Source organism: Crinia signifera, chromosome 9 (assembly GCF_055691185.1).
Source record: "Crinia signifera chromosome 9, ASM5569118v1, whole genome shotgun sequence".
Lineage (NCBI taxonomy): Eukaryota > Metazoa > Chordata > Amphibia > Anura > Myobatrachidae > Crinia > Crinia signifera.
The window spans coordinates 149,732,807-149,757,157 of record NC_139225.1 but is presented as its reverse complement, the minus strand read 5'-3'; the positions used below and the strand labels follow the sequence as shown (position 1 = coordinate 149,757,157).

At 47.0% G+C, this 24,351-nt stretch overlaps 1 protein-coding gene across 9 annotated transcripts in view; it reads right to left on the bottom strand.

Moving 5' to 3' along the window:
* PHF1 (PHD finger protein 1) overlaps positions 1-24,046 on the bottom strand; it is a 38,721-nt gene extending 14,675 nt beyond the window's left edge. Inside the window, exons 1-12 of one of the 9 annotated variants that reach the window (XM_083160245.1) lie at positions 23,835-24,046; positions 21,621-21,660; positions 19,891-20,033; positions 15,542-15,738; positions 14,388-14,469; positions 14,205-14,300; positions 14,016-14,116; positions 13,787-13,935; positions 13,510-13,605; positions 12,493-12,561; positions 10,737-10,860; positions 555-622 (exon numbers count right to left, since the gene is read on the bottom strand). In XM_083160245.1, coding sequence (XP_083016371.1) covers positions 555-622; positions 10,737-10,860; positions 12,493-12,561; positions 13,510-13,605; positions 13,787-13,935; positions 14,016-14,116; positions 14,205-14,300; positions 14,388-14,469; positions 15,542-15,715 — 959 coding nt within the window. In that variant the 5' untranslated portion in view covers positions 15,716-15,738; positions 19,891-20,033; positions 21,621-21,660; positions 23,835-24,046. Of the gene's footprint in view, positions 1-554; positions 623-10,736; positions 10,861-12,492; positions 12,562-13,509; positions 13,606-13,786; positions 13,936-14,015; positions 14,117-14,204; positions 14,301-14,387; positions 14,470-15,541; positions 15,739-19,890; positions 20,034-21,620; positions 21,661-22,606; positions 23,078-23,834 lie in introns of those variants that run through there. The other 8 variants (XM_083160244.1, XM_083160240.1, XM_083160242.1 and 5 more) reach the window with 8 other exon arrangements.
* Positions 24,047-24,351: the final 305 nt, after the last annotated feature.

Here is a 24,351-nt window from a genome sequence, read left to right as displayed (position 1 = left end):
AAAAATGTATCCAGATCCCACAGAAGTTAAATAAATGAAGTTAGTAATATTAATAATATTACATTATTTTACAACCTGCCTTCAAAAGCTATTTGAGGTCATAAGTGCTCCGTCACAACTCTGACACTGAAGATGACAATTGGGGGTACAATGTGGAGACTGGGAACTAGTTTTATAGGGTAAAGGATGTTAAGTCTTTATACACCACAGAAGTCTATCTTGAGGACCATATGTACATTATATGTTGTAACTAGTAAGCCCGCTCAAAGCAAATGCTTCAAAGGCTAGTAGATGTAGTTTAATTTGCTGCCAACAGATGGCAGTGTAAACCCGCTCAAAGCAAATGCTTCAAAAGCTAGTAGATGTAGCTTCACTCGCTGCCAACAGATGGCAGTGTTTTGGACACTAGACCTATATATGATAATTCTGCTTAAGCCTTAACTGATGCTGAAGCCTCACAATTACCAATAAGTGACAAAACTGCAATTAAAAACAACAAACATAAACATTGGCAAATGATGAAAGCAGCAGGTGCATGCTGGGAAAGTCCGTACCTATCCTTCTGAGCGGTCAGTGCGTGGAGCAGGTGGGAATACCGGTCTGAGCGAGGGGTATCTGTAAGCTGCAGGGAGATAATACACAGGTGATTAGAAGAAATCTGCCAACCTTATTGTTTCTAATAGATACTTGTGTATTCTCAGGAATAAGTCAGGATATATTTTGGATGCCAGAAGGCTTCACAGATTTCTGTCTACTGCCCTTATATGGTCATGAAACGCGTTCACTTCTAAATTCCACATGATTTAAAGAGAATTCACATATAGGAGTATCTGAGAACAATTACCCCGGTTCTTTTCTCATCACCAAATAATCTTCTCCTATAACTAGTGCAGCACAAATGGCAAAGCCTTCCCCAGAACCGGCAGAGGATGGATGCTCAGGTGTGATCAGTGGTGAAGGAGGAGTACGGATGCTGGCAGCTGACATCTCTTATATATTTTGCCAGATCTGTCACTCAAACCCAGTCTCTAACGGTGGGCGGGGCTCCACATACACACAGACCTGGCCAACGTCATACACTGCCCTTGCTTCTACACCAGGCAGCTGCAGCAAGTCACCTACCACTCAGCGCAAACACTCCCACCCCCCCCCCCCTGCCCCATGGGTGCACAGCACACCCCCAACCCCACCCCCTTCACTTTCCTACTTCTCTCTACCGCCCACACCGCCCCTCCCCCCGCCCCTCCCAGCACAAATACCCTCCGTCCGAGGACGCCCCCCCCCCCCCCCCACACCCGGCCAGAAGTGTGTCACGCTGGCTCCGCCCACATTGCCCGCCCCCTTGCTACATGCCTTCCAAAGGCGCATCCCCCCACACCCGGCAGGATCGACAGACGGCGCTGGCTCCGCCCACATTGCCCGCCCCTTACTACACGCCGTCCAAGCATTCCCCCACACCCGGCCGGCTCGAGGACAGCAGTGCTGAGGCTGCCTCCGCACACACTGCCTGCAGGTGCACAGCGCACCACCAGCCACTGCCAGCCCAGCTACATTACGCGGCGCTGGCTCCGCCCACATTGCCCGCCCCTTGCTGCACGCCGTCCAAAGGCGCATCCCCCCACACCCGGCCGGATCGACACACGGCGCTGGCTCCGCCCACATTGCCCGCGCATCCCCCCACACCCGGACGGATCGAAGGATGGACAGCAGTGCTGAGGCTGCCTCCGCACACACTGCCTGCAGGTGCACAGCGCACCACCAGCCGCTGCCAGCCCAGAGAGCTGCCTCCGCACAAACTGCCCGCCCACAGACGCCCGGATCGCAGGTGCACAGTGCACCGCTAGCCTTGCTGACCACAGCTGCCGCTGCCCGACGCTGTCCTGGACATCATACCATCCAGCGCCACCCTCCAGCCCCTGCTATCGACGCACTCTGGATGCCCTGCTGCCGCTGACCAACAGTAAGTACCAACCCACTGTCACCCCTGCTGACGCTGACCACCTAACTACCATCCCACCACCCCATACCACTACAATGCCTCTCCCACCATGGGGTGCTGGGCGCCATAATAGGTGTGCTAAAGTAGTAAACAGGCCCAGTACATGCAGCATTTACTACTTTAGTAGGCTTATGGCACCCAACACCCCATACCACTACACCACCAACGCCGCTTCGAACACACCTCTCCTCCCTTACCGAACACACCTCTCCTCCCTTACCGCACTATCACCCCTGCTGCCACTGACCACCACTGTACAGGACCCGACCTACCATCCCACCACCCCATACCACTACACCACCAACCCCGCATCTAACGCACCTCTCCTCCCTTACCGAACACACCTCTCCTCCCTTACCGCACTATCACCCCTGCTGCCACTGACCACCACTGTACAGGACCCGACCTACCATCCCACCACCCCATACCACTACACCACCAACCCCGCATCTAACGCACCTCTCCTCCCTTACCGCACTATCACCCCTGCATGCCTCCAATACTCACTACTACTACACACACACACACACATACACACACGCATGCATGCCTCCAATACTCACTACTACACACACACACACATTCATGCCACCAGTACTCACACCTACACACACACACACACACCCATGCCTCCAATACTCACACACACACACACGTGCACCCACCCATGCCTCCCAATAGTCACAACTCCATGCCACATGCTTCACACTACTTACCCTATATCTCTATTAACTCCTGCACCCTACACCACTCACAAAACACACAACCTCACCTTTTACACTCACATCTGCAATACACATGCACCTCACACTACTTCACCTAACACATCCACACATCTATTTACACTCTCCATAACCTGCTGCCAACAAACGTCAATCTCCACCACCATATGTAAGTACCTCTCACCACCCCATAACACTACACCAACAACGCCTCTTATAACACACCTCTCCTCCCTTAAACATGTAATCAAACACTATATTGTGGGGGTTTAAACACACACACACACACATACATACATACATACATGCATGCATGCCTCCAATACTCAAAACTACACACACACACACACACACACACACACACGCATGCCTCCAATACTCACTACTACACACACATCCATGCCTCCAATACACACACACACACCTATCCATGCCTCCAATACTCACACACACACACGCGCACCGACCCATGCCTCCCAATACTCACAACTCCATGCCACAGGCTTCACACTACTTACCCTATGTCTCTATTATCTCCTGCACCCTACACCACTCACAAAACACACAACCTCACCTTTTACACTCACATCTGCAATACACATGCACCTCACACTACTTCACCTAACACATCCACACATCTATTTACACTCTCCATAACCTGCTGCCAACAAACGTCAATCTCCACCACCATATGTAAGTACCTCTCACCACCCCATAACACTACACCAACAACGCCTCTTATAACACACCTCTCCTCCCTTAAACATGTAATCAAACACTATATTGTGGGGGTTTAGACACACACACACACACACACACACATGCATGCCTCCAATACTCACTACCACACACACACACATGCATGCCTCCAATACTCACTACTACACACACACATCCATGCCTCCAATACTCACAACTCTACACACACACACACACACACACACACACACACACGCCTCCAATACTCACACACACGCGCGCACAGACCCATGCCTCCAATACACACACACACACACGCGCACCGACCCATGCCTCACAAGACTCACAACTCCATGCCACATGCTTCACACTACTTACCCTATATCTCTATTATCTCCTGCACCCTACACCATTTACAAAACAAACAACCTCACCTTTTACACTCACATCTGCAATACACATGCACCTCACACTACTTCACCTAACACATCCACACATCTATTTACACTCTCCATAACCTGCTGCCAACAAACGTCACTCTACACCACCATATGTAAGTACCACTCACCACCCCATAACACTACACCAACAACGCCTCTTATAACACACCTCTCCTCCCTTAAACATTTCATCTCACACCAAATTGTGTGGGTTTAGACACACACATGCATGCCTCCAATACTCACTACTACTAATACACACACACACACACACACACGCATGCATGACTCCAATACTTACTACTACACACACACATTCATGCCACCAGTACTCACACCTACACACACACACACACCCATGCCTCCAATATTCACAACTACACACACCCATCCATGCCTCCAATACGCACACACACACGTGCACCCACCCATGCCTCCCAATACTCACAACTCCATGCCACATGCTTCACACTACCTACCCTATATCTCTATTAACTCCTGCACCCTACACCACTCACAAAACACACACCCTCACCTTTTACACTCACATCTCCAAAACACATGCACCTCACACTACTTCACCTAACACATCCACACATCTATTTACACTCTCCATAACCTGCTACCACCAAATGTCACTCTCCACCACCATATGTACCTACCACCCACCACCCCATAACACTTACACCAACAACGCCTCTTCTAACACACCTCTCCTCCCTTAAACATGTAATCTCACACTATATTGTGGGGGTTTAGACACACACACACACATGCATGCCTCCAATATTCAATACTACACACACATACACACACACACATGTATGCTTCCAATACTCACTACTACACACACATCCATGCCTCCAATACACACACACAAACACACACACCTATCCATGCCTCCAATACACACACACACACACACACACACGCACCGACCCATGCCTCCCAATACTCACAACTCCATGCCACAGGCTTCACACTACTTACCCTATGTCTCTATTATCTCCTGCACCCTACACCACTCACAAAACACACAACCTCACCTTTTACACTCACATCTGCAATACACATGCACCTCACACTACTTCACCTAACACATCCACACATCTATTTACACTCTCCATAACCTGCTGCCACCAAACGTCACTCTACACCACCATATGTACCTACCACCCAACACCCCATAACACTACACCAACAACGCCTCTTCTAACACACCTCTCCTCCCTTAAACATGTAATCAAACACTATATTGTGGGGGTTTAGACACACACATGCATGCCTCCAATACTCACAACTCTACACACACACACACACATGCATGCCTCCAATACTCACAACTCTACACACACACACACACACACACACACACCTCCAATACTCCCAACATCACACACACACACCTCCAATACTCCCAACATCACACACACACACACACACACACACACACACACACACACACACACACACACACACCTCCAATACTCCCAACTACAGACTTCACACTACTTACCCGATATCTCTATTAAATCTTTCACCCCACACACATCCTCACATCTATTTACACTGTACAGGACCTTTTCCCACATACTTCACTCTCCCCGACCATATGTAAGTACCACCAACCACCCCTTTACACTACACCACCAACACCTCTCGAAACACACCTCTCCTCCCTTAAACATTTCATCTCACACTATATATTTTATTTATTTCTTAACAATTTCTTTTATAGCGCACACATATTCCTATACTGCGCTTTGAACATTCACATCAGTCCCTGCCCCAGTGGAGCTTGCTATCTATATTCCCTAACACATATACACGCACACACACATTGTAGGGTGATTTTGTTGTGAGCCAATTAGGCTGCCACTAAATTTTACACTTTGAGGGAGGAAAACAGAGTACCCGGACAAAATCCACGCAAGTACGGCGATTGTTGTGCTGCTGCAACAACCACTCAGGGAAGGCCCTGTCCAACACACATCCGGCTCTAGCCTGCTTTGCACACTACATAAAACTATAAGTTTAGCCCCCCTACTACAAACAACACACTCCTCCACGCAAACACTACTCTACTGCAGCAACCATGCAACCCCTACACCACAAACTACATTAGTCCTATCCTACACCCCACACAAACTACCAAACCATTGCTATCCTATAGCCCATGCCTGTGCACACTACTACCTTTACCCTGCACCCCACACTCCATACATTACACTACCGTCCTTACCTTACAACACCCTCCCCACACTCTCTAATTTACTGCTGTGCCCCTGCATCCCACTCACTACACTTCCACTGCTAATTTACAATCACAGCGCTAATGCCACTACAGTGCTGTACACTATATCTCACACTCACATATTTCTACTTCTAATGGGGCGAAGCCCCTCACGACGGTGTGAAGAGCGCCCGGAGGGCGCGATGAATCACCTAGTTCTTTAATATCTGTACAGAGATTAGTTTACGTTTTGGTCTATATATTTTTGTTGTCTTTCCTCATTGAAACTGTGTGACAGGAAACGGTACCCTTACATCAGTCTTACTGTTGGGATCTGTTGGGGTACATATACACCGGATGGGACAGAGCCCTAGCTGGGATTTTGTCACCTCATGCAAAATCTGCACAACGATGGAAGATCAAAGATCTAAGGGCATGATTCTGACATAACTTCATAAGCTGGTGTATCTAGTGATTACTGAAGAGCTGTGGTATGCAGGACCTTCCATCCAAACCAGCATCTCTGAATACAAGAACACTGCGGATGCACGACGGCTTCCCAGCTCAGCAACTGTCATGGACCATGGCCCTTGGCCTTACTGCATCCGAGCAACTTTAGCGCACAATCAAAAGTTAAATCAAACTGAAGAACAAGACTCATGGACACTAGAGGTGAAATGTAATAGAATGAGAGAATCAGAAAGTGAGAGATTTGGTAAGAAATCTACAGGTTTTTTAAAGCGGCAATCATTTACACTTCAAAACCAGTTTGATTTTGCCATGTAAATGATTGCCGCTTTTAAAACAAACTGTAGATTTCTTACCAAATCTCTCACTTTCTGATTCTCTCATCCAATTACATTTCCCCCTAGTTGGGAAGCTGATCCACATAGAAACGAATCTCCAAAAGTCGGCCTCATCCGGTGAGGAGTATGCCCATGAGGAGGTTGTGGTGACTGCACCCTAAATGCCAGTGGAGGAGGTTGTGGTGACTGCACCCTAAATGCCAGTCTGCGTAAGTGTAGGGTTGTCACAGGCTGCAAACCCTGTCTGACACAACCCTTATGTTACCAGCACTAGGGACGGGACAGTAAAAGGCAACATCCGTTTTAACAACCATTTTAACATCGGAACATCAACATCTATGGTACTCAACATTGGCAAAATTGTGTAGCTACAGTGTGAGGGTAAATATAGTAGGGTGTGTATTTTTTTAAAAAGCAGCAATGTTTTACAAGGCAAAATCAGGATTGTTTTGCCTTGTTAAGGATTGTCACTTTAAAAATAGGGGTATTCTCACACAGTGTACAGCACTACAGCGTCTGTGTGCGAGATTGGTCTGATGACTGTACATGCAGCTCCCATAGACTAGGTCAGTGGTGGCCAACCTGTGGCTCTTGAGCCTCATGCGGCTCTCCCCCTTGTAAAGTGCGGCTCCTGCTCCCACTGCTGCCCGCCGCCCACCGTCTGTCCCAACCTCCCCTGCTGCCGGTTCCCTGAATCCCTTCTCCTGAGGGGAGGAGAGCGCGAATCTCTCCTACCCCTTACTGTGCATCCTTGTGACTGGGCCGTCCGCCAATCAGAGCTCGTGGGCCAGCAGCCAATCAAGAGCCGGCCAGCGAGCTTTGATTGGTGGGCGGCCCAGTCACAGGGAAGTGAGGGGGAAGGAGATGCGCAGTGTGCTGTGCTCTCCTCCCATCGGTGACATGACAGGAGGACTGCAGGGGAACACCAGACTGTCCTCTCCCCGCCTGGCAGCAGCAACAACAACGGTGAGTGCTGCTGCTGGGAAATTTGCACTGTGGGGGCATAGCAGTTTGTGGCACTGTGGGGGCATAGCAGTTTGTGGCACTGTGGGGGCATAGCAGTTTGTGGCACTGTGGGGGCATACCAGCTTTTTGGCACTGTGGGGGCATACCTGGCACCGTGTGGTGCATACCTGGCACCGTGGGGGGCATATGTGTATCTGGCACTATTGGGGGAATATGTGTATATGGCACTGCACTATTGGAGGCATATTTGTATCACATCCACCCAAGGGGTCAAAATAGACTACGCCCCATTTTTTGGCGCATGCGCCTTCGGCGCGCGCATGATGTCGGCTCTTTAGCTTGACTACCGATATTTTTCGGCTCTTTACCTCTGACCGGTTGGCCACCCCTGGACTAGGTGATTTCCCGACTCAACAGAAAGGGGCAGCCCTGTGTAAGCCCACCAGCTTATAGTCCCAGAGCATCGGTACCAAACCAATGCTGGTGGGCAAACATCGATTCTCATTATCGATGACTAAAAAAAACCAACAACCTGACAAATGAAACCAAAACATCGATAATTCTGATGTTTCACTTTCCATCGCTACCAGGCACCTCAGCAATCGTATCACACATCCCCAGCAGATGCGGTGGATGCAGCTGGACCAACACTTCGCTGAAAGGGTTAATTCAGTACAATTGTAAAGTGCGTAGAAATATGTTGGAGCGATATAAAAATATGTGAATAAAAAAATGTTATAAAATAAAAGATCAAATAAAAAGTCAACAGGAATCAATGCTGACACAGATGCTTCATTATTTGATTTTTGGATGAGGTGCCCAACTCCCGTCTGTGGAACTGAACACACCCTTCCCCAGCGTCAATGCCCATGTAGGATGCAAGAGGCATGCCAGTCGCCAATGACGGCTTTGTTCGTTGCTATATGGAGGCTGACAGGGAATTAACACAGCCTCAGACCACATCACACTCACTTCCACGGGAGCATATAGTTGCCATGGTAATCAGGATACAGGTCTATAATGAATAAAGACAATCAGTGAAACGCGCCCATTTTATGTCTAGACCTTTGAGTCGTTCACAATGACAACTCCCGGCCCTCTGGATTCATGTACGACTGTCAGAGTGCAGCTTTATTATTCTGCTGCAGTTTGATGCAATCATACGGTTGTTGCAGCGTTTCAGTTTATATTATTCTTATTTCCTTGTTGCCATGGTAATTGGGGTTCAAAATGTATAAGGCCTCCCTGACATACTGGCATTACCAGGGCGACGGTGATGTCGTGGGTATAAGAGCCTCGTTTGTTGCATACTGAGATGTTCTTTAAGACTTGTTTTTTTCTAGTTAAAAAGAAATCAGTAGGAGATCGTTAGGGAAAAGAAAAATATTCCAGAACACTTGGGGTCTTTAAAATGCCTTCACCTGCGGCTCCTGTAGCCCATATGATGTGACAAGCAGTGTACTGTTTTCTGAGAGGCCAACAGAACTGGTCCCTGAATCAGATTATTTGTAATACAGATGGAACCCTCTCATAGAGATAGAATCACCAGCCGCCAGAAGGGGGCATGCGCGCACGAGATGCTTGCACGCCCAGTTCCGATGGAGCTCCGTGTCGGTCCACGCAAACCTCCCCCTAACCCTGCTTGTCTCCCTGAAGCGGAGACAGGCAGGGTTCCCGATCCCCGCCGACGAGTGACTGGGACGCGCGCATGCGTGTGTGACACTCATCCTAATCAGCTGGAGCCCCTCTCCGCCAGCGGGGACATTCTGGCAAGCCCTGGAGATGAATGAGAGGGGCTCCATATGTATGATGCTCTGTTTCCCATCTGTGAGACCAAACAAGTCGGCCCACTCTCCACTCCAGCATCCAGTAACCGTTTGGGCCCTCGGGGCTTGTGCATAGACATAAAGATTTTTGTCTGCTGGTCTGCTCTGCATTTTACCAACTGCTACCCTAGAACAATTCACCAGTGCAGCTGTTGCTCAGGTCTGCAGGTGGGGCAGATGTAACATGTGCAGAGAAAGTCAGATGTGGCTGTGGTATGTTGAAAATGAAATCTAAATTGGTATGTGTGGGCTACATACAAAGGCACCGTATTTACCCTGCACAGAAAAATATAAATGTATATGCTCCCCTTGCATGGAAATATGTTTTTTTTTCCCCAGACACAAAGGTACTTGCCTTTCTTGTGTTACTTACAAACATTAATCAGGCCATTGCCTCCATAAATACGTTATTCTAAATGGCTGTGGCCGGGACAGAATACTTCCACATGAGGTAAATGTGGAAGATCCAGTCCAGGATATAGAGCAGCAGCAGGGCTTGTGAGATCCAGTCCGGGTTTTCCTAAGATGTATTGGGAATCACTGTCTGCTAATTAAAAACACCTGTTACTTCCTGTTATATGTTTGTTCAGAGCAGATAGTGTTCCAATACCTTTTACCGGCTGGGCAATAGGCTGGGTGAATATAGGGAAATTTGTTCAGGTCCTCTGGAGTTTACCCTTATTGTGAAGTATGTGTGTTGCCTGCTGGGAAACCTGCCATGCTGTAACCTAAGAATTGCCAAACTGTTATCCTGGTATGCTGTCTACCTGCTACAAATAAAGAACCAGAATTTATTTCAATCCAATGTCTGTGATTCCTTGTCACATGGCCTAAATATTGATTTATACCAGTTTTCTTAGTGCCTCACTAATATAAATGGCCTCTAATTATTTCAAAGAAGCATTGTTCTGGATATCGGTTCACCCAAGCCAATGGCTGCCAGCACTTGTGCAGACTGCATTCATAAAATAGCCGCCTTCCTTCCCTGTGTTCAGATGCATGTGCGGATGCAGCGTCATCGGGTACAGAGGGAACTCATACTTACATCTCCCACTAGCAGACTCTCCCAGTTCTCATTCACAAAGGACAAGATTTCCCGTTCAAAATCAAAATATTTCTTCTTACAACAAATACTGAGGTGATACAGCACAAGGTGCGACACATCCACCCTGTAGGTGACAGAGGAAAGGTGTTATCATGTAGTCATGTGACAACGCCACGGTACACATGTGCACAGACATGAACAGAGCCCCAGCAAATGTACGCATCTTTCTGTATGTATGTTCTATTGCGAGCCGAGCAGATGTTGTCTGTCCATATCATTACATGAAATTGGGCATTTCGGGATGTAAACTGTGTGGCGACAATAGAATTCATGTCACATGAGTCTGACACCCAATCAGCCCTACAGTCTGAGAGAGGCAGGAGAATGAGTGATCACATGTAAAATAAGAGGGCCTAATGGTGGGTGCTGGATGATGGTCTGACAGTTGGGATCCCTACAGTCAGTATACCAATATCAGGATGCCAACTGTTCAAATGCCTGACAGTCGGGATCCCAACTGACAGGGGCTACTCTCCCTTGTGGGGTCCACACCACCATAGAAGAGTAGAACCTCTGGCACATGGAGCAAGCCAACGAGTCCGCACGGGGCTTCTTTGCGCTCTACCCCAGTATACTGACTGTTGGAATCCTGACTGTAGGGCCGTCATATTGCACCGTAATGGTAGAATCTGGGAAGAACAGCGCAATCTAGCTTTGGATGGATCTGTGTGACCGCGAAAGAGGAAAATGGATCTGATGTAGATCTGACTGCTCAGCTGCAAAGTTGCAGATGGCTGCGAGTAAATAGCCGCCGCCCAGATAGGAAGAAAACCCGCCCTGTGCAAGACTGCGAGAGAAATGTGAGAACCTCTCTATTCTCTGCAAATCCATAGGCAAGTCACTGAATGATTTCCCCATTCTGTGCACATGTAAGTAGGTCTGACCCTACCGGTTACCTGCGACTGAGGCAGGCTGATCGAGATCGGTGCTACCATCACTACCCTGCCTGGGCACATCTGCGTCTATTCTGCCACTAACAGAAACCGCCCTGTTACTACCCGCAAACGCCGGCTTCCTGTCTGTCAAATTGTGAGGTGATTGTGTTTAACATCCATTCGCTTCTTCTGAGGCTATTTTCTCTTGAGCATGTGCAATGTGTACGGTTTGCATGTTACATAGTTACCTAGGGCCTTATTCTAGTTCACTCTTTCTGACAAAATCCTTTTTAGATGGACAAAACCATGTGCACTGCAGGGGGGCAGATGTAACTTGTGCAGAGAGAATTAGATTTGGGTGAGTAATTTTGTTTCTGTGCAGGGTAAATGCTGACTGCTTTATTTTTACACTGCAATATAGATCTCACTTTGAAGTAAAACCCCACCCAAATCTAATTCTCTCTGCACAAGTAACATCTGCCCCACCTGCAGTGCACATGGTTTTGTCCATCTAAGAAGGATTTTGTCAGAAAGAGTGAACTAGAATAAGGCCCTATGTTACATAGTAGGTGAGGCTGAATAAAGACTTGCGTCCATCAAGCTCAACCTATGTGCAGTCAGTTAATAATCGCTCGGACCCCCAATGAAAAAAATGGATAAAGAAAACTAGGAGGCTTTGAACAATAAAATGCAAATATCCAACTTAAAATATCAATAACAATAACAACAGACATGAGGTTCTCTGCCCTGTAGTATGCTTCCCCCATGGCACAGACTAACCCTTATATACAGACCTCTGTGTGACCGTTCCCCTCACTCACCATCCCAGGGGGAGTCTCCAGGCGTTCTCTGGGCCTTTTGTACACACCGAGCACTCAAACACATAAAACCTGAGAGAACAAATGCAGATTATTTGCCACAATCCTCTCAGAGTTATGCTCCAGACCAACACCAACAATAATCCCAACTCTATACAGTGTCACTAATCTCTCCCCAATCACAGCACTCTCCCCAATGTCACCATTCCCTCTCCAATCCCAGCCCTCTTCCCGCTGTCACCATTCCCTCTCCAATCCCAGCCCTCTTTCCGCTGTCACCATTCCCTCTCCAATCCCAGCCCCCTCCTGCTGTCCCCAGTCTCTCTCCAATCCCAGCCCTCTTCCCGCTGTCGCAACTCTCTCTCCATTCCCAGCCCCCTCCTGCTGTCACCAGTCTCTCTCCAATCCCAGCCCTCTTCCCGCTGTCACCATTATCTCTCCAATCCCAGCCCTCTTCCCGCTGTAACCATTATCTCTCCAATCCCAGCCCTCTTCCCGCTGTCACTAGTCTCTCTCCAATCCCAGCCCTCTTCCCGCTGTCACTAGTCTCTCTCCAATCCCAGCCCTCTTCCCGCTGTCACCAGTCTCTCTCCAATCTCTGCCCTCTTCCCGCTGTCACCATTATCTCTCTAATCCCAGCCCTCTTCCCGCTGTCACTAGTCTCTCTCCAATCCCAGCCCTCTTCCCGCTGTCAGTGTTGCAGGCAATAGTTGGTCTGAACAAGTATAGGAGGCTAACTAGTTATACAAAAGTCACAAGTCACCTTATTAAAAGAGCAAATGTTGGGTGTGTCAGAGGAGGGAGCCCATTGTCAGGATAGGGAAGAATTCAGAACAAGAGTTAGACTGGTAATCACCTTTAGTACTGAAGTGACAGTGAAAATCACAACAGACAACCTAAAGCTATTGCACCAGCCTGGAAATAGGCAGATCTCAGGATTCCTCTGTCTCCCCATGCGTGACACAATATATTACAGGTGCTGTACACTGGTCTCACATACTTATACACCTTGATACGCACCTGTCTCCGTATAAAAGGGGTTTGCTCAGACACTGCGTACAAGCCTCATGGAACCACTGTAGACAGCGACAACACTGAAGCATTTTCATGTTCCATCTGCGGGAACAAAGATCTGTGTGTATATACCTCCATATAAATGGGGCACATATACCCACATACATACATAGTCCCTAGGCTCACACTCTATACTTACTTTCCTGGACTCAACCACTCCAACTACCCACCCTATCCCTTTGGACACCACCCCCTGGCCTTTTGTTACTTACGCCATACTTACTCTCCAGGCCCCCCGCAGTAGCAGTAACACTGCTGTTTATTGGTTAGGTGCAGCGGATCCCACTCTAACGACTTCAACTGGTAGGGCAAGGACAGCTTCATGTGCAGCATGGAGCGTGCGTAGGGGCCCTTCTTGAGAGCACCACCTCTCTGTGAGAGCGATGGGAAAGAAAGGATGTAAACGGCAGTCTGATCTCAGAACAATCATAGCCGGACAGAGAGACACATACCTTGGTAGCCACTGCAAAGACACATTGCCTGCACATCCAGGAACTGGCGGCACTGTCTGTATCGCACGGGACGCTGGGGACATGGCATTCCTGGTGATAGGCTGTGTGACAGGGGGCAGAGCTCAGTTACAGCAGCCTAATCAGGGTGCTAGATATTTACAAGTGATGTCACACTGACGGTCAGCTCACCGTGTTTGCACTTCCCACAGTGCACGAGTTTGTTGTCTGGGGTGCAGGCCTGTGAATTGCACACGCAGCACAGCTGCTCCTTCCCTGGCACAGCAGCTACGGGAGAAGGTGAGGACGGCATTAAGCGACACAGGACGGCTAAGAGTGGACGTTACACTTACTGATAATTAATGAGATTCTCACGGGGGAAGATGTCCTTCCAGAGCACGGAGAACTGGGAGTTGTCTTCAAAGCGAACTAAACACGTCTCTTGTGCGCTGTCCACCTGCACGGGAGGGAGAACGAAGGGAACCAGATTAATATATAGGTGAGATAATTGGCTGCCCAGAACACTATGATGTAACTCCATCTGGAAAAGTAGGTGGGCGTGTAGGAATGACACAAGGGCACTGGACCACTTAGCTGGTGCACAGGTGTAGCCATTACTGTCAAATTTCCCATAACACCTATCTGGTGCACAGATGCAGTCATTACTGTCACATTTCCCATACCACCTATCTGTGCACAGGTGCAGTCATTACTGTCATGTTTCCCAGACCACCTAGCTGGTGCACAGGTGCAGTCATTACTTACTGTAAAATTTTGAGATCCCCTAGATGGTGCACAGGTGCAGTCATTGCTGTCATGTTTCCCAGACCATCCAGCTGGTGCACAGGTGCAGTCATTACTAACTGTCATGTTTCCCAGACCACCTAGCTGGTGCACAGGTGCAGTCATTACTAACCTTCACGCTTCCAAGACTGCCTAGCTGGTGCACAGTTGCAGTCAATGCTGTCACATTTCCCAGACCACCTAGCTGGAGCACAGGTGCAGTCATTGCTAACCTTCACGCTTCCCAGACCACCTAGCTGGTGCACAGGTGCAGTCAATACTGTGACATTTCCCAAACCACCTAGCTGGAGCACAGGTGCAGTCATTACTAACTTTCATGCTTCCCGGACCACCTAGCTGGAGTACAGGTGCAGTAATTACTGTCATGCTTCCCAGACCACCTAGCTGGTGCACAGGTGTAGTCATTACTAACTGTCACATATTCAAACATGTGCTACCTTCATTCCTAACTGACACATTCTACAGATCCACAGGTGTCCTGGAAAACAAGAACTGTTCATAGATCTCGAGGACCGGTTTGGCCACCCCTGCATCAGACCATTTGCAGAACATGTGATGAGAATACTGAAGTATTGAGGAAAAACCTAAGACCACTGTGCTGGCGACATACTGTGGGCATACGTTAGTGGTGCAATTTTTGGGTGAAGTTTCTTTTACATGCAAATAATACACTAATTAATTGGCTGCAAATTCCACATAAGAGACTTAGATGACAGAAAAATCACCTTCTTGATGATCCCCAGATAGAGGAGTCCGTCTGTCCACCGCGCTAGAACATCTTGGCCCTCCCAAAAACGTGCAAGAGTCTGGAAACGAGGCCGTTTCACCAGAGCAGGGGTCACTCTGGGGCTGGCAGGTGTGGTCCGGCTAGGTCGGGTCGGGGGCTCCCGTCCCTCCATCACATTTTAACAAGAACCTGTGGCTATAAGGAAAAGAACAAAATATGACTATAATATAATATAAATCTAGTTCACGCATGAATTATATGTATAGGAACAAGATACTGATTACAATATGAATCCCCCCAACAGACTACAAACACTTGTAGCTACAATGTCCGAGGTTCCAGGACACAGATCCAGAACAAAAATAATCTGATCCTTGAGTAGAAAAACTCTTCCACTCCTGTCGTACCCATCTCCCTCCACGGGGCGGAATTTGGAGACCTGGAGACTTTGTATGTCTAGTAAGATTCGCCGCTGAAACTCTGGAAATCCACCACAGACCTACTCTTATGGACCGATTTACAGATGTAGAATAATTTAAGGTCCTTTAGATATATGTAAAACAAAGTCTAATTATATCACTATCAGGTGGGAGAAGTACTAGTAAAGTTCCCTGAATTACCAGACCCCTCTCTAGCACATGCCTCTCTCGGACAAGCCTGCCTCAGCGGCTACAGTGCTGGCTACCGGCTAGGTATAGTCTACGCAAGTTACAATCTTGTTACATTCCACAGCTTATGTTATATTACAATACTTCTATATTTGTGATATAATGCATATATACTAGGTTTGGGTTTACACAATGCTGTTAAAAAATAAAATTAAATCCTTCAAGTATTTAATTTGCTATATCCCGAAGAAATCTTCTGAAAAAAAAAGATGAATTGTCATATCCATGAATGAAGAAGAATCGATGGCAGACACAGGATGACGATGACCATCAATGGCTCCACCATTGGTGGTTCATGGGTTTAAACCACCGGCAGAAAAACATCAATGTTTTCAGGAATTACCCCTTTCACACCAGCCTAAATTCCCGGGTTGGACCCGGGAACAACCCGGTACTAGCGCTGGTGTGAAAGGTTCCCGGGACAAATTACCGGGCTAATTTGCCGGCAATCCAACCCTGCTAGGTAGCAGGGTTGTTCCCGGGTTCAGCCCGTGGACCTGGCTGGCGTGAATGGGGAAGGGTATATTTACCCGGGTTGACAGTCCTCGGTGTCCTGTCCGGCCAAGAATCCACACAGGTGGCGGGCTCAAATGACGGGACAGGCGGTGGATGATGATGACACAGCTCTCCGGCGGCAGTGAGGGCGCCGGTGAGCTGCGTCATCTTCCTCCACTGCCTGTCCCGTCATTTGGACCGCCGCCTGTGTGGATCCCCGGCCTGCACAGAGGACAAGCAACCGGGTGAGTATTCTAACCACCTCCTGCCCACCTCCGCCGCCATCCCACCGACTGCCCGCCTCCTCCCCACCCCCTTCACACACCAGAAAATGCAGGGACTTTTGTGGTGTGAAAGGGTCCCAACCCGGTAATGTCCCTGCTGGTCCTGGGAATGTAATTCCCGGGTTTGTCTCTGCATTGTTGGATGCCACCATTGATGATGTAACATCAGAGCTATGCCATAAATGTCATTTAAAACAAAAATAAAACACTTAAAAATGGGCAGACAATTGACAGCTGCCATCACTAGCACAAGATATATGCACAAGATATATGCATAATTTACGCAATGAGGAATTGACTTGTGAAGAATGACCTGAAACCACAAGGTGTTTGTCTGGTGTCATGGTGATAATACTAATACTACACTAATGGTCGACATACAGTACCCAAGGTCAACAATGACAAACTGTAGACACAAGCTTATAGTCAACGTAAGTTTTTCACCACATAGCCAACGCTGCGATAGGGATGGACATCAAATTGTGATGTTTCACTACTATCAATGTTTTTTATTCGATGGTAGTGATTTTACAATTCGATGGTGTTATTTCGGTGTTTGACACCATCGAATGGTAAACATTCAATGGTGTTCCGATGGTCATGCCCCCCAGCCAGCCAGCCACTCTGCAGTGCTTCTGCACATGCGTGGCTGGACTGAAGATGGTTGCGCATGTGCAAAAAAAAAAAAAGGATTTTTTTTTGTGCATGCGCCAATCATATTAATTTTTTTCTATCGAAGTCTTTTGATGCGATGGTCAGTGACCCTCGCAACGCAAGATTTGACGGCGGATGCCCAGTCATCCTTTGATGGATCTACGCTGCGATATAGGAAGATAAGACTTTTGCTGCTCCGCCCCATAGGCACCGTCCTCATCGCATGCCACCTATTCAGCTTATGTATAGTTACACAAACTTTGTCTTACATATGCTTCAATGTAATGAGGTTTTGTCCCTTTAAACCCATTCAGAAGAACATGAGTGATCTGGGTGTAATATTGGGAAACGCTGATTGTGGGTAGACCACAGTGTTTAATCATGCCCCCAGGACACGCTCGCTGCTCGTATGTCTCTGGTAATTGTGAGCAGCTGCTGCGAGAATCAATAAGACAGAGACACTGACTGACTTAATCTGTCTTTCATTACACGTAACGACACAATGATGGAAACCTGCTCCGTCCGTTAAGACAGAAACATTGCACTGATCTAGTGGTCCTCAATGCACCCCGACAGTCCAGGTTGTAGGAATATCTCTGTTTATGCAGGTGGTATCATCAACAAAATAATTAAGTCACCTGTGCCTAAGCATGGATATCCTTCACCTGGACTGTCGGGGTGACGTGAGGACTGTGCTTGGGACCCACTGTGCTAATTGGTAGCAACAGGCAGCGCTGCAGAAAACAAGGGTGTGGTGGTTTTAGATGCGCTGAAGCCAGTGGCCAGTAACCTATTGTCATGCAGATGATCTGTTGCTACATCATTGGACACAGCAGAGGACCACAAAACTCAGCTGTCTGCGACTTCCAACTACAGATGCCTCTTGTGGCTTTTACATAATTTGGGACAGCCGTTGTGTCTGTGTCGCTGAAGTTTAAACCTCTGAATCAGGCCCATAAAACACATTTCGGACAATCTGCTGTGTCTCTTATTGTTCTCTATATTCTTATAAACATATCTGCTAAAGTTGGGTTATTTTACAGCACATCTACCGTACACTGCACGGGACCTGGTGTTTGTGGCGCTAAACTTATGATAAAGATGGCTGCACTCTCGTCCATTCACAGAAACTAGTCCAACTGTAACCATTCAACAATTTAGCTGCGCATAGAAACATAGAGCGCCGCATTCAGCTCACTCCTATCATCTCAAGGCCGCAAAAAATAATTTTCCAATTCTAACCTTCATCGACGAAAATTGGATCTACAGATTTTGATTTTAAAAAATTGTGCAACAAAGTAAAATGGAAGCTTGGATCTGGTTCCTATAAACCGGTGGTTCCCAACCTCGGTCCTCAAGTACCCCAACTGTTCATGGTTTCTAGGTCACCCGACAGGTGCACTCAATCACGGACACATTTTAAAAGATCCACAGGTGGAGCTAATTATTTTACTTTCGATTCTTTCTCTGGAGACGTGCTGGGGGGGTACTTTGAGGGCCGAGGTGGGAGCCACTGTTATAAGCCATAAATGGGCTTCATGCAATATTTCACATTATTTCAATGTATTGGCAGCAAGTTATTTGGAATGGGTGCCTTATTTAAAAAAAAAAGTGCCAGCGTATTGGGAACAGTTTAAAGTGCATCATTATCATTCCTAAAATAGATGATTAGCATATGTGCATCAAACAGACGCATCTGTCTATACTACAGAAATCTGTATACAAATGTACGCGGGTACTTTTTAACGTCAACAAAATTGTTTGCATTGAATGACAAAATCTGCACGTGGAGCATAGGCCCTGGCTGAACTCAGGACAAGAATTATGCACATTTCTACTGCAAATGCAAAGCGAAACTTGGATGTCTGATGGACCTAATGTCTAGGTCTGGGGTAGCCAACCCTAGTCCTCGAGAGCTACCAACAGTGCATGTTTTGCAGGTCTCCTCACAGAATCACAAGTGAGCTAATTAGCTCCATCTGTGTATCTTTTAAAATGTGTCAGTGATTAATGAGTGCAGCTGTGCAGCAGCTAGGTTGACTGGAAAATGTGAACTGTTGGTAAGCTCTTGAGGGCTAGGGTTGGCTACCACTGGTCTAGGTGAAGTCAATATGTCGACAACACAGTCGACCATAAATTTGGTCGACATGGTCAAAACAGATAATAGGTTGACGTGGCAATGGCAGACATAAGTTATTCAACATTCTTTTTTTTTTTTTTTTTATAATTATGGGACTTTTTCGTACTTTACCATCTACATGGACTCCAAGCGGGAACAATAAAGTTTGACAAGTGCAGCGAGGCATCAGGCCCGAAGCATTGTGAGTGAAGAAAGACATGCGAGGGGATGTGGTACACTATCTGAAGGTTTACGTCTCCGGTGTCAACACTGACAACAACAACAAAAAAAACATGAAAAGCTCATGTTGACTTTTTGGGGTCAACCTAGAAACCGGCACCCTGCTATACCACCCCCAACGTATAGGGCTACTGGCATCACAAGTGCAGGAACTACAGATGTGCCCTCATACAGCTATGTTTATTTACGCATATGGTAAGAGATGTCTGGTGCAATTCTCAGTTTCCTCAATTTTGCGTCTTTTGCATATAGTGTAATTATAGATACTTATTATTATTTTACTGTTATATAAGGTGCAAATCACTGTTATCGGACCTGTTTGCGTCTTACACATTACTTTTCCTCAGTCGCTCTACGTTTTCCTTTACTGTCCCTTTTCCCTTAAATTTCGGATCTTATTTCACTTAAGAATATATTTAAATCTCGGCTAATTACCGGCTAATCACCATGAGGTACAAGGAAATTCCATTCAGTAGCCTTTACCCCATGCCATAAGTCGTGAATTAGTATGCAAAAACATAAACTGGGGAATCAATGGGTTTTTCTGCACGTTAACCCCCGATGGTGCCTTTTCTCTCACAGCTGCTGAAGCTTTGAGGAAGAGTACACGCTGGGTATTAACACATGGGTTAATCCCTGCTAAATTAATCGAGCCTGCGCTGTTTACGCTACAGATAACCGAATATGTCCCATCGTGTGCTGGGTACTCCAAATTTTTTTGGGGGGTGCAAAGGAATTGGTATAAACCAGTGGTAGCCAACTCCAGTCCTCGAGAGCAACCAATAGATCACACTTTCTAGACAACCTAGCTGCTGCAAAGTTGCACTCATTACACACTAACAGATTTTAAAAGATCCGGAGGTGAAGCTAATTACTTCACTTGTGAATCTGTGAGGAGATCTGGAAAACATTAACTGTTGGTAGCTCTCAAGGACTGGAGTTGGCTACCCCAAGTATAAACTATTAAGGAGCATATTAAGTATAACTATGCCTAGCGAAGTTAAATCTCATGGGATTTGTCTTTGGCTGTTTAACCTGGATAGTGTACTAGAGGGCCGATGGTTTGCATACAAATCTGGTGTTTGGGGGCCTGTGCAGGCATAGAACAGGTCTTGTGATGTAGCTCGTAGACCCGTTAGCCAGCACCCACAATGATTGATACTCCAGTGGGCAGCACTTTTCTTCAAAACAGGAGCATGTCACCACTTTTTGAAGGCATGTCCAATCCCGGAACAAGGCAGACTTCTTGGTGCCGAGATCTGACAGTCAGCCAGCGTACGCTTTAGCTTATGTAGACTCGCCAGAGCCTTTAAACCACGCAAATTGCAGCAATCAGTGATCCGAGGCCATGTCCTCAGATGCTGCACTCGGAGGCATCTATCTCATACAGGCACCTCCTGCTGCATTAGAATTTTAATCCGATGGAATTGCACAACTGCTTCCTTGCAGATGTGCAATTTCAAACAAACATGAATCGAGCGCTAATTAGGATAAGTGTTTTAGCATGGCTACGTACAGTATCAAAGTCTACAACATGCTAAATGAGCAAATGTGAGGATAGAGTAATGTGGGCACATCTGTATTCCAGCAATAAATAAAAGTTAAAAAAATTCTAACCTGGCAGAAAGGGATGCAAGATCTCCCCAAAAGTTATTCGCTGAAAAAAATACAAGACATGTAATGAGTTGTGCATGTCAATGGGATTAGACCGATGGTGTGTACGATGAAATGTGTGATGTTACATGTGTATAAATAAAGCAAAACATATAGAATTGTGGAGTATTAAAGGTGCAATCCGTACTTAAGAAAGGCAGAGCACACGACCAATCAGAACGGTTTATTAAAGTTTCACCTAACACGCAGCAAAGTGCACATAGCAGCAACACACAAAGTTTAAAAAAAATAATAATAATCTTCCCGACCACTAAAGTCGCAATGCTAGAAAGTTAATGCTGTGGTTTAACCTATAGACATGCAAAATTAACAGAAAACAATATAAAATAGATAAACTGGTATTTAAGAATTGCACCTTTAATATTTACCAGTATCAGTGTTAAAATAGATTGAAAATGCAAACTTTATGCAATGATGATGCTGTACGGACAATGAAACAAATTATACAACGTGGTAACAATCATAAAATGGGAATCCCATGCGATCAAGTACAAGACACAGTGAAACGTTCAAGAGCGGAACAGCGGAGGCCAAAATAATTTCCCAATTATTTTTTTCTTTTTCTAGACATTAGATTCTTGATTTAAATTCAGTAACTGTGCTCTCGAATGATACGGTCCCAAAGCTGCCTGCTTTGGTACATTCAGCTGTGTAATTACAGCATTTCATTTACTTCAGTATTCTCTACTTAATTCTTCTCTCCCTCATTTTCAGGGCGGCCGTAATCAATCTCATATCATTGCCAGGCACGCAACTAAAATCTATTGGTTAGACATCGCTAGCAGATAAGGTGCTAAGTACTTTTCATAAATCATGTTATCGGGAACCTTTAAGCTACTAGAACAGAACAGTGGTAACCTCCATTAACTCATTCTGCCTATGTGTTCCAAGCTGGATATTTCTATCATGCTCTTAAAAGAATGTCTTACGTTTGGCCTCAATTCTGTTCACGATTTGCTCCAAGTAGCATCATCGAGTCTCAACAACTCTAGTCGGATGACCACATGGGCTCAAAATGGAATCTTGTTTCCCATTGAGTTAGGGCAGAGTAATTGAACTATTTACTATTATTAACTACAAATAGCATTTATAATGCAGCTTCATCCTTACGCTGTGCAAGGGCGTATTTTTGCCCAAGATTAGTTTATGCAATTTGATTCAAGACAGGTATTGCCTCAAAGGGAACCTTCCGGAATCATTATGCTCCAGTTTCGCAACTATGGGGTCGATCCTATTCGGTGCGGATGATATCATCACGGCACCGGGCGCACTGCACCTAAAAGCGCTCATACCTTTACATGGTTGCGAGCAATTTTAGGCACATTCGACCTAGCGAAGGTTGCGAGATCAACTTAATACAGGTGCCGTTGCCAGCATTTAAACGCGTTGGAACGGCACCTCGCACCCTTCGGAACTAGTAGAATTGACCCGTATTTTTCGCTGCATCAACAGTAATAAAATAAGGGGTAACGGACCTGTCTACAGCACACGTCAAAATAATGTTGCTGTAGCTCGGCTGGGTTACTTGTAGCAGATCAAATCACGAGAGGCCGAAACATGACAATCTCACCATCCGGAGAAGATGGGCGTCACAGATAAATGTGCCCCCTCACTGCACCTCAGCCACAAAGTGTTCTCTCTCCATTGAGCAGGTACACAATGAAGCTATCCTGCATCTCACCGCTCCCTACGCAGCAATAAAAGCATCAGGAGTTAAAACTTTGCTTTAAATGCTCATTATCCTCATTACCATGCAGGTATGCAATAGTAAGAATACAAAAGGCTGCAGGAACAACAAATCAGCTATAGTAAAGGGATGAAAAATCCAGATTTGTCCCTATTTTCTAGCTGGTGATTGAAATCACATGAAATGTTGCATAATGAATTATTGGGCCAGGTTTGTACGCAGCAGCCCTGCTGGGAAAGTCATGCTTTGTTCTGGATCCTCCATGTCACTAGTGTCATGCTCTCCTGCCTCCTGAAACGTTACATTAACCCTGGCAGCAAAGTCCCTGTCCTGCCCTAACGTCACTGCGATCACTATGCAGCATCTGCATTCTCCGCCCGTCCCCCATCCTCCTGAGGCGATCCCTACACCACGGCCTGTCCTGGTAATTGGCCTCTGCTGCTGCCTCTCTCAGACGGTGCTCCCCTCACCCCGGGGTCCCCTCAGATTCCTCCCCCGGCTCCTCCTCCTCTTCTTCTTCTTTCCCCTCACTGTGGCTCGGTGTCTTCCTCCCCCTCCTCTCCCGGGGGGGTCCGGGCAGGAGCGCGTCCTCCTCCTCCTTCTCTTTCCTCGGGCCGCACCTCGGCCCGAGTGACGCAGCAGCCTAGAGGCAGGAGGAGCCAGGCAACGACCCCGGACGACGTCACCACGCCCACCCCCGGAGCCAGCCAATCGGAACCGCACGATAAGAGAGGGAGGCCGAGCCACGCTCTAGCTATTTTTTTGCCCGCTTGGTGGGCGTGGCTGGTCCGGTGCAGCTCGCTGTCCGTTGCGGCCAATCGGAGGGCTGTATTCGGAAGCGGGAAAAACCCGAGGTACAGATCAGCCAATGGGAATGCGTGGAATAAACGGACTCTTGGGGACAGGTCACTGCCAATTTACTAGTTGGGATCTAGGCGGGAAAAGTCGCAACCAATCAGATTTCTGTTGATGATTAATGCCTCATTT